Source organism: Amphiura filiformis, chromosome 14 (assembly GCF_039555335.1).
Source record: "Amphiura filiformis chromosome 14, Afil_fr2py, whole genome shotgun sequence".
Taxonomy (NCBI): domain Eukaryota; kingdom Metazoa; phylum Echinodermata; class Ophiuroidea; order Amphilepidida; family Amphiuridae; genus Amphiura; species Amphiura filiformis.
The window spans coordinates 54,962,248-54,974,364 of NC_092641.1; the positions used below are offsets into that span (position 1 = coordinate 54,962,248).

General features: G+C 36.2%; 1 protein-coding gene across 1 annotated transcript in view; it reads right to left on the minus strand.

The window, feature by feature from the left end:
* The window catches only part of LOC140170320 (short transient receptor potential channel 1-like), a 39,812-nt gene that overhangs the window by 1,131 nt on the left and 26,564 nt on the right, over positions 1-12,117 (minus strand). The window contains 11 exon segments of the mRNA XM_072193687.1: positions 293-414; positions 1,392-1,445; positions 1,767-1,985; positions 4,372-4,567; positions 4,910-5,311; positions 5,875-6,098; positions 6,709-6,848; positions 7,249-7,391; positions 7,658-7,752; positions 7,755-7,844; positions 8,843-8,959. Of these exon segments, the coding sequence (XP_072049788.1) occupies positions 293-414; positions 1,392-1,445; positions 1,767-1,985; positions 4,372-4,567; positions 4,910-5,311; positions 5,875-6,098; positions 6,709-6,848; positions 7,249-7,391; positions 7,658-7,752; positions 7,755-7,844; positions 8,843-8,959 (1,802 nt within the window).

The window sequence follows — 12,117 nt, forward strand, 5'->3', positions numbered from 1 at the left end:
GTGCACAAAAACAATGAAAAGGTTCATTACGATGTCTAAAATAATAACACAAACCTGTTATCGTAGTTAAGGTCCGGGTCACCTCTTTTCCGTGCATGCTTCTCTAGGAATCAATGGGGACATTTAGAGAAAGTTTGAATTGCTTGACAGAATGTATCATCATTTACTGATTCTTGGAACAGTTCATGAAATAGTGAACATGAGCTCTTTTTACATCTTAACCGTTTCAAGCGCGCTAGCAAGCAACCGACCAAAAGGCCTTATATAATACGGTAGGTCAATAATATCTTACCGTAAGGCAATGAGATCGTTCTTGAGGCCTCTGACGTCAGATGGAGTAACGTCAGCAGTTGTGCTGCTTTCACCCGCAGTCTTATCTGTGACGTATCGGTCTACTAATAAGGCCATGATTTTCTATAAATTAGAGAGTAAAAAAGAGAATAGTAAGTATGTTGCGGAATATTTAGGTATCAGCCCCATTATTAAGTATCACACATGGAAGCCGGTTGTATATGATACCAAAACGGGGCGATACGGGGTTAGTATTGGTTTATATAAGGAGGTATGCTTCATAATCCAGATAAATTTTCAACAGCTGCACGTGTATAGTTATTGGAGTTGGCCATATTTGCAGGTCATGTGGACAGAATTATTGCGATTCACAATACGATGCGCCGCCAGCGGTTGCTCTTGCCAGTCCATTTTGTGAGCTTAGGGGTCGACATTTCAGCCACATTTGGATTTTTACGCAAGTGTGATTATAATAATAAACAGTACCACGAAAGATTCCGTGTGATCAATAGATAAAAATGGAACTAATAGTAAGTTTTAGTGTCCATTCGAGTGTAAAATCAATATTGACATTAAACACACAATGACATGCTCCTATGTTGTATGGACGAATCTGATTTCAGGCATTCAGGCAACTCAATGGCAGGCATTGGTGAGTCCCATCAAACCTGAAATAATGCAGCCTTGGGGGATTTTAATCAGCACCCGTGTTACATAAAAAGAATGACCAAAGTTTACAACGCAATACAATATAAGATTAATATTTAAGCGACCTTTATCCATCCAGTTGGGCAGATGGTACACAGTAAATGGCGGAATGAATTTTGACCATCACTTGGCTTGTTGGATTTGTTTATTCGTATTACGCCGGCTTTGAATGCCGACCTTTTCCTATGGTACTATTAAAACGAACCCCTACACGTAAAGTGCGTGTTGTGTGTGCATGGGACATTCAAACGCATGCTTTAATTATCGCGTACGTTTTTCAAAAGCATCCTGGCTCGTTGCTACAAAAGCTCGAACAACAAAACTGCGTTTGCCAGGGAACCACGTTTGGGTAGTATAATGATTGAATGGCGTTAAAAGTAAGCAATTTTCACCTTGTACCGTCTTTCCTTGCTTTGTTCATCAAAACGTTTCCGGGATTCTCGCAGCTGTAAGATAAAATATACGAATAAATTAATATGGTTGACATTGGTCATGCTGCAGATGGGTCGTGGCCCTTGGTAAAGACTTCCAGTATTAATTGACCCACACTATACGTGCCTTCTATGGCATGGATTATTATGTTACAACAACGTTACTATATTCTGTCATAGGTTAAGTGTATGGCAATACTGACATTCCTCTTATTACCTTTAGTTACATCTCTTTACCATGGGTTATGAAAGCAAGTTGACTAAAGCTATACCAAAAGGATGTAACACGCCAATGAAGTAAATATAAGATACACCCATTTGCCATTCCTCACTTACAAAAGTCTTGGTAAGTTCTCTTTCCGACTGCTTACTGGATGACATCAGTTTTTCTCTGTCACTTTTCCATCGTTGTGGTTGGATGAGCTTCCTGCACACAGACATCATGTTCTCATAACTAGGTAGCAGATTGTATGGAGGAGGTAACGGGTTGACGTCCTCCATGAAGCCCATCCACATTGCCGTGCAAGAAAACTTCCATTCTTCATCTGCGTTCTCCTGCAGAAATTGGCGTGAACAAATTAGTATATTATTGTCAAAAGGAAGGTTTACTAGATTCGTTAAGTGCATTTTTTTTCAGTTTAAAAAAATTTGAAAAGACATACAAATCATATTGAGATTTTTTCACGAAATTTTACTTATAGGGAGAAATACTTAATAAAACCTTGAAACTATTTATTAGGGGAAATAACAAAAGAAGCCAATGAAAACACATGCCTTTTATTTCTTATTATGTCATTTATAATTACAAAATCTGGCCTTGTTAAACCAAGGAAAGTATTTTTGTAACTTAATAACTTGTTTTGAGATGAAAAAAGTGAACTATTTAACACTTTTTTAGTATTTGCCATTTTTGCCAGCAAAAACTGTTATTGCAAAGTGGTTAAAACCTGTGAACCCTGCAATTAGGCCTAAGTATATAATTCATCAATCTGCGACAAAAGGTTTTGTATAGCAGCAAATTACATTACAAATATCGTCTAATAAATATGCTTGGAGATTAAATCACTCGATAACTTGATAACCTATGGGAAAATTGGCACGAACCTTCATTACGTCTGGGTTTTGGAAAGAACATTCTGTTAAATCATGCATGACTCAATTACAAATCTCTAAATCCCTTTCTTCTTATCTATTGATATTTTGAATAGTGTTTATCTTTCCCTAATAGATTATGATACTAAATGAACAATCAGCTTGGACAGTTCGCACTAGGCCCTACATCTCATAAAGCTAGTGCCCTGATCGATTTTTCATGCATATCAATATGCTTCATTTACATTACATTACAGAGATCGGACACTAATCCCAACCATAACAAACCATGTAAACAATGATTACCTATATTACAGGTGATATTACAGGTCTATATATTACAGGATTAGATTAGTAAACTATGATCTATTTGCAAGTATTGTATTGATTGAGCAGGAAAGATGTGATACTATTTTTTTTATTGTAGTCTAGTTGCCGGCGTCAGGTATACATAGAATGGTTTTTTTTATGATGATGACATGGACGTACTGATCATTATGCATGATGCAAACTCATAGTTGTTGTGCGTTTGCCAATTTGGGAGGGGGTTGGGGTTCAAAATGACCCCATATAAAATCAAAATTTCGAATTGCTCAAATACCTTTTTTTCAAATATATCAAATTATTTACATAAATAAACATAAATAAATAAATAAATAAATAAATAAATAAATAAATAAATAAATAAATAAATAAATAAATAAATAAATAAATAAATAAACTCATTTTACCGTAGCATTAAAATCATAAATATAACCATTGCTGGCAGGAGGACTCGAACCAACGATATTGATAAAAGCAGTCTGATGCTCTACCATTGAGCTATGACAGCATCTAGTGATGAGGGTCGAGTTTTTAGCTTATACAGTGTTTGTCTGTGATAATGCCGCCTCGTGAAAGAAATAAATATAAAATCTCAATTTTTAATTTAAATTTATTTGATAATTTTCTAACCTATATTTTCTTTAGAGCAGGGACAAATATTTCCCCTTTTATCCGATTTGACCGCTATATAAGAATCTACTTCTTTTATTACTGATTTAATTCCGCGATTTGTTCCATTAAGCAATATCAAAGATTAATGTCACACATCTCACAAAAGATATTTAGTCGGCTTAGTGGTCTTGCACAGTGCTGTTTAACCGGGAGGTACCGAGATCGATTCCCACCTCTGCCTGCATTTTTTTTCAAGACTGGGAAATAATAACCTGACATTCGCCGCTGACATTCGTACTGCAGAAGCGGAGTTATAACTTGTTAAACTTCGCTCCTTCCGTAAAAGGATACATTATTTTGGCACTGCATTATTTCTTTTTTTCACATTGCTGGTATTAAATATCAAATGGTCATAATTGGCGGTCACTTCAAATCATCCCCAACTGAACGAGGTTCAGGAATGTCCTCTCATTGTTAATTGTTGGTTAACCCACCACTTGAGAATAAAGGACTATGAATAGGTGCAACAGGATTACCTACGGGATTATCTCAAGGATATAATTCTGTTCTCCCTCCTTACATCTTCTCGGATATGTGCTATTGTCATTGGTTATTGTTAAAAGGCAATAAGGTGTGTAACTGCAATATTTCCTCTGAATAGGAAAGACTCTCTACATCGAGTTATGTATGCTGGTGGTTCGCAATACTGTTATTTAAGAGAAGGTATCTTCCAAATCCAAATCGAAATGTTGTTGTTGTCACTAAAATATAACCGACTATAAGCCTTCCGCCATTACCCCGGACCGTACAAACCGTGTTTTGTGATACTTTAGTAGGTTATCCGTGGTAAATTCATGGATGGACAAGGAATTGACATAACAATAAACAAGAAAACAAACAAACACATTCTTACCTCCACTTGTGTATACACTTGACTCATTACGGCGATGAGGGCGTTTAACAGGACAACAACCACGAACATATAGAAGATGGCATACATAAAGTGTCCAGCTCTCTCCAGCATGTATGCGTTTTGTGGCAACTCTAGTACATTCATCGCATTCAACCCAAATACTGACCAGTATAAGGTGATGAGAGTGGTTGTCAAGCTTGAAAGATAAAAAAAAAAACCACAAGTTCCTGGTTGACTGTTTGAATAAGCGACCTATCACTTGAACCGGCTGTATGGCGGACGATCAAACACCGAGGGTATGGGTTTGGTGAAGCCCACTATTTATCTTCATTATTTTGATATTGGGTTCAAACCTGATATTAATAGATAAGATTGGCGAGTTTTGCGATTCTACTGTGAAATATTTTTTTCTTTTTTGTTATTTGAGAAAAGTAGCTCTTTCTAAATAAGAGCATTACAATGCTACCATCGTCATGATCGTCATATGTACATCCTAGTACTTTTAATTTTCCATTAAAAATCCCCATCAAATACTCACTCTTTGAAGTCCCCTTCTCGGCATTCTCCTTCTCGGCATATTTGCTCTGTGGTTTGGCCCCCGGGACTTTTGCACCTCAGTAGCTGCACCTTATTGTAATACGCATAGATGTATGTCAGTCCAACTGCAAACGACAGCAACACAAGGCTGACAACTAAAAAGAAATGGCTCGTCCTCTGCACCATGCTCCCGAGTGATATCTTCAAAGGTCCTACCACATCACTGACTACCAAATAAGGGAATATCCTAGCGATGGAAACAACCGTTGCCACTGTGAATAGAGCTCGACTGATGAGTTGCGGATGGTACCATGCGCGCTCTAGGACGCCACCTTCGTCGATATTTATAATGTCTTCTGTAGATCCACGGCCGAAGGTTGTTTTGCCTCTCCCCACTATTCGCCTAAAACAATTGAATTTAAATTAAATCGGAATTATATGGTAGGTGTCTTGTTTGATTGCTTTCGTCTCATTTTCTTCGTTTTATTTTCCTTTACGTGACATACTTAGCAGATGTTCCTGTTTCTTAGATTGCTTTTAATATTGCGAAGTTTAATATCGCCGAAGTTATTAAATGCACCACCGCACCTCCACTTCTTCCACCACCACCACCACCACCACCAGTACCACCACCACCATTACCACCAGTATCACCGTCACCACCACCACCACCACCGCCACAGCCACAACCACCACCACCACCTCTACCACTACCACAACCACCACAACCACCTCCACCACCGTGTGTTTACCTTGCAACGTCTTATTTCTCATTTTTTCCTAGCGACATGCAACATAACAATACATAAAATCTGTATTTTTCACGTATGTAATACGCATCTTGAAACTAATCACACAGACAATGTTTATCTTGCCCAATATGTTACATTTAAAACTTAGAACAACGAAATACTATTAACACGTACCGAGGAAAACTCAAGATTAAAACACTATTTTATTTCATACCTATTCGTATACGTATTGGATATAACGGGATACATAGAGATGTTGAAGGTAATATCTTCTTGAGGTACATTGTTGCCACTTAAGTTGAGAGTGACTGCATATGGCATATCTGGTAATTGATCCTGCGTTTCTGCAACCCCGTTGTCACCAATGCTGCTTCTTGGGTGAATGTCCCTTGTTGATCTTGATATGGGATCTGTACTTGTAATATCTTCGTTTTTCATCTGTTAACATAAATCAATAGACATGTTTATGCAGACCTATTTAATTAAACGGTTTCGTTTGATTTTAAGTTTGATTGATGAGGATGTTATTTTACAACACTAAAAACGTGTCATAATACGTTATACAATTAACATGTTATAAACGCATATAAACGTCTTAATAACATTTAAATGTTGAGTTATATAAATTGTTAACTTTTTAAAACGTTTTATACGAGACCGAAACTATTTCAAAATTTTAAAAACGTTATAAACGTGTTATAAACGTATAAAAACGTTTTAATAACATTTAAATGTCGAGTTATATAAATTTATGAAAACTCTTTACACGTTTTATATGAAAACAAAACTACTTCAGCATTTTGAAAATGTCATTGCATTGTCAAATGTTATTGCAAAATATTTGTTGACAAACGTTTTTACAAAATATTTTGTCAACACTTAATAACATTGTGTAAGAATGTTTTGCATCAAGTTTTTGATCAAATTTATATAACCCGACATTAACACGTTCTCTGTAAAACATTTTTTGTTTGTGGGAGAAGGAAGAGGAAAGACAACACAAAATTATAAGAAATTATCATAAATAAATTAAAAAATATAGATTTACTTGTGCCATGGCCACTGCATCAAATACAGCTGCATATAAGAAAATAACAACGATGCATATATCCCGGATGTGCCGCCATTGTATAAGCAGTTTTTTTGCATTCCGACTTCGCATTACGTTGACTTCAAATAATGCAAGACCTGTGATGGTACGAAAAATCATAAATCATAAAAGTATTGATAAACTGACCCTGAGGCAATTATACACACATTTAATTACCTCCATTTAATTACGTAGGTAATGTGTGTTTATCTTAGTCCTTCAAGAATGACTTCGGCTATGGGGGTAGGGGGCTCGGCGAAGCCGAGCATGTTCGGCAAAGCCAAACTACGAGGCCGAACAGCCGAGAGTCATTCTTGAATGACTAGTTTATCTCAATGTGACATCTAACTTAAAACAGCTTACATCATGTACAGGGAGCGTCTCTTGAAAAAATATTTGTTTTTATCGTTGAGAACTAGAATATTCTTTACCGGCACAGATAATCGTCGCCATAAAGAACGAAGCTCTGACAACTGATATGATAATAATCGTACGTACCAAAAATCCAGACGCATATGACGATCTTAAACGGCTGTTGTAATGTAGGTAGATAAGCCACTCCTCTATCTAAAACAGCCTCCATTGTAAGACAAACGACCAATAGTAGATCTGAGCCGATATAGAGTATGAATTTGATATAGCTAAAAGATGAACAAGAAATTTGATGTAAGTATACGACTATGATAGTGTTGTACGAGTATTATTGCACATAAAACATGCAAAAGTTGTCTTATCGATAGCTTTATAGATTGATATATTTATAGCTGGCATAGTTATAGTTGATCGTTTCTGCATTCAATATTCACTCTTCATTCATGATATGACACCGGGCCGTTATTGCCGAAGGGTCAATCTTGTACTAGACACTCGATATTAACAATGTATTTTGGATACATAACCAACTTACGGTATTGATACGAATTCCCTTATTCCCTTTCTCGGTACATACAGATACAACAATGCCAGAATTGGATGTAATAGGAGCATTGCGAAAAGAATAGCAGACGATATGCCACAGACTTGTCTCGAAGGTAGATCAGACGCCGATAGAACTGAGATATGATTGCTTGTTGACAATTTGGACTTGCAATAAACTGCAACAATAAAAATAACAATAATCATAATCAGGTGGTGACCTTTAACCTTTGACCTCTGCTGAGATTGACATGTTTGTCACTATGTGCGCATGAAATGTTTTTATTTATCATTCCAACAGATTTTTTTTGGAGAAACCCTTGTGATTGGAGCCCAATAAATGCCATTGGACCCCATTGAACTCCTGTGAACCCCATTGGACCTGGAGGTCCATTTCAATAATATTTAGGAAGCTTCGTAAGTCTCAAAATGCATCGTAACTTACAACGCATCGTACAACCCTTTGCAATAAAATGTTTTACGATCGGTAGCATTCGTAAGTAACAGAGATTAAATACATTTTTATTTATCTATTTTTTTATTTATAACATTCGGCCAAAGCCAGGCTAATCCCAATAGTGCTCAGAGGCTACTAAATTTAAGGGACGCCATCCGGATATGACGGGACGTGGCAGGGGTATGGGAAGAGGTCCGATTTTAGATGCAGGAGGAAAACCGGAGCACCCGGAGAAAAAACTGCGAGGACGAGCATGGATCGGCAACCAAACTCACATGTGGCGCCGCGGGGAATTGAACCCGGGCCACAGTGGTGAGAAGCGAGTGAGAAGACCACTACACTAACCCGCCCTCCCAAGATAGACCATTCGTAATATTACGACTAGTAAAAGATTATTCATAACGGTTAATTGAGTTACGAAGGGTTCACATATTCAATTGGATGATGATAAGGGTGTGACCATTGAATACACTCTGCTGGCCTCGACATGACATTCACAATGTTTATCACGGAACGAACATTAAAGTAGGCCTACCGATCTTGAGCAAAATTTCCACATTCGTTCTTAACCCGATTTGAAACAAACCCAAGGAGTTAACATGCAAGCAAAATCGTACTGTAAGGTAGATAGACATATGCCAATTTTTTGACAGCTTAAAGATTATTTGGAATAAGCCTATCCATGATCGACCCGATTAATTTTAAAGCAAAATCTGTTACCTTTCTCTGTTCCAATTCGATAGCTCGTGATATAGTAGGAAGCGGACTCGTAGATACTTCATTTCCTTTTCCGTTGTTTGTGGGATCCCCCTCTTGTGATGTTAGAATGGTTAATATCTGTTATGATAAACCAAAAACATATTAGAGAGCTTGCGATCTCCAAACGTACGTATCAAACGCCCGTGCATCTATTTAAAATCTCATCACATGAGAGTGATTATGAATAGATGCACGGGCGTATGATACTTACTTTGGAAATCGCAAGCTCTAAGAAAATAAAAATAACACCAGTACTTATCTTAAATCCACAGACACAAAGGCATACACGTGCACCTATACAACAACAAATATGCAGAAATATGGGCAGCCAATATGCGCCAAGCCATTTATCTAGACTATTCACCCCTTTATCCGTAAAAAACCCACACACATAATGTGCGATTTCCATATTCTTTTTGTTTCCCATAAAATGTTAGTTTTTACTGATCACATTACGTCCCCTTTTAATTTCGAGCCAACAAATGAGTTAAAATAAAGAAAATTGTTATTTCATAACACAGTCAATAATTATCGTCAATGCGTGTATTAACTCGCCGATCGTATTTAATTTGATCGGAGCTTCTCGCAGATGGGACGTATAAATAAGACGTAGATATAAAGGACTAGCCATATGCATACAGCGTATACGCCAATGACTCAATTATACGCCTGTATGAAACGTGTCAGCCATCATGCATTCAGTGAACACCGCTGAACACGGTGAATAAAAGCGGAGATCTCCTAGTTTATTATAAAACATAACTTTAACTGTCTTTCACCATGTTCACACGTTATTTTAATAATACCATTAGACATTACAATCATGCATAAAGTAGAAATTCTAGAAAAATTGAGGGCGTCGCTGTAGAGCAAATCACACATTATTGCTCTAATGTAAGACATTGCCGTAAGCGGTAAGTCAACATAAAATATTAATTTTGCTCATAACAATAAATTATGCAAGAAACAATCTGGGAGAATACGCCCATGCTATGATCAGTTAGCAGCCTGGACAACCGATTCTTTTGTTTGGCAAGGCCATTTGAATTTGGATTTGGAAGATACCTTCTCTTAAATAACAGTATTGCGGACCACCAGCATACATAACTCGATGTAGAGAGTCTTTCCTATTCAGAGGAAATATTGCAATTACACACCTTATTGCCTTTTAACAATAACCATTGACACTAGCACATATCAGAGAAGATGTAAGAAAAGGATGGAGAACAGAATTATATCCTTGAGATAATCCCGTAGGTAATCCTGTTGCACCTATCATAGTCCTTTATTCTCAAGTGGTGGGTTAACCAACAGTTAACAATGAGAGGAAATTCCTGAACCTAGTTCAGTTGGGGATGATTTGAAGTGACCGCCAATTATGACCATTTGATATTTAATACCAGCAATGTGAAAAAAAAAGAAGAAATAATGTAGTGCCAAAATAATGTACCCTTTTACGGAAGAGCAAAGTTTAACAAGTTTTAATACACACCTATGACGTCGCGCTATTGTTTTACCGCTCCATTATTTTCCACGAATGGAGCGATGATTACAATAACACGCCATTCGTAAATGCCTTTCTCTTTTTTTTTAAAGCAAATACTTTTCAGGGAAAAAGTACTGGCATTTACGAATGTAGTGTTAATAACAATTGCACTTTCGAAAAGCATGTATTTGCGTAAAGTGCAGTATTGTTATCATCACTTCATTCATGCAAAACAATGATACGAAAAACAACAAAACTATGATTTTCATTAATACAATAAATTAAGGAAGCGGATAGCAACATTTGCACATTATTGTTATGGGACATGAGAGCACATCAGACATATCGAATTACATGCTGAATACGAGGATTGTCCTTCTGATATAAAAATAATAATAATTTTGATTTTGTGAAATTCGTGATATAATACAAATTTTATGGCAAATTATTAAAATGTCATATTTTTTAATTTAACAGTCCTCGAAGTAAAATTTATAAATCAAATAAATGATATGTAATGAAACTGTAGGCCTATGTAGGCCTAGCTGGGATGAAAAGCCGAATTGAAAATTTTGACCTTTCATATTGAACATAAACATTTTTTCCAAAAAGACCTACATTTTTAGTGTTTTGAGGAAAAAAATCTGTAATAATGAAGGTCAAAATTTTCATATGATGGACAGCTGTTCATTCCAACTTCATAATCTTTAGGTGCATATCTTTAGATTTATACAATTTACTTTTTTACAATTTACAATTTTTAATAATTTGCCATAAAATGTGTAATGTATATATCGCGAATTTAATAAAAATCAGAATTATTTGATATCAGAAGGACATTCCTCGTGTTCAAAATCCAATTCGATGTGTCTGATTTGCTCTCAGGTCCCTCAAATATATTATATAGGCCTACACGTGAAAACGTCGCTATCCGAGCCCTTAAACATACATTTACAATGCAATTTGTGAAAAGTAAGGCAAGATCAAAACGGGCAGGTTAAAAGTTGTATATACTTATTATACAAGATGTGTTTTTACCCTCACTTTGGTGGAAAATGCTTATTTAGGCTTAACTTAGTAAGCCCGTAACTTTAAATTATTTGGACCTTTCTTTCTACGCTTAGTGTTTTTGATATCATTTTTTTTGTTCTTTATATTTTTATACGTTTTCAGTGGCTTGGGACCAACGTTTAATTTGTTACATTTTGGGCAACATTGCTACATAATACACATTATGTATCATGTATTTAGGCCTATGTATCTGTTTATTTTTAAATCGTTTGCTTTGGGCATGTTTAATAATGATAAAAGCCACAGTAGGTCTATTTTCGGTATAATTTTTATTTCACTTTAGTACATCTGATGTTTCATCTGATAGTATTTTGGCATGTTTGAATATTTACTTACATCGATCAGTAGGCCTATCCGATAATTAAATATTATAATGTTAGGGACGCTCCAGTTGATTTCGGGAGGGGACTGGAAGTTGAGCTTTTATTTCGCGTAGGAAGCGGCGAAGTTTGTTTGTTGTTTTTTTTGCCGCCGAAGTTCAGGGACATAATAGGCCTAGGTAAAATGGGTTGCAATAAGGCCAACCAAATAAAACAAAGTTTACACATTTAAAATTGTCGTACCTTACTTCGGCTTAAAGTAGAATCATACCTGATTTAGGTCCTTGCTGCGAATCAACGATATATCCTCGGAATGATTCCATCACAAATTATAATTACTAGTATCCAAGATAAATAAA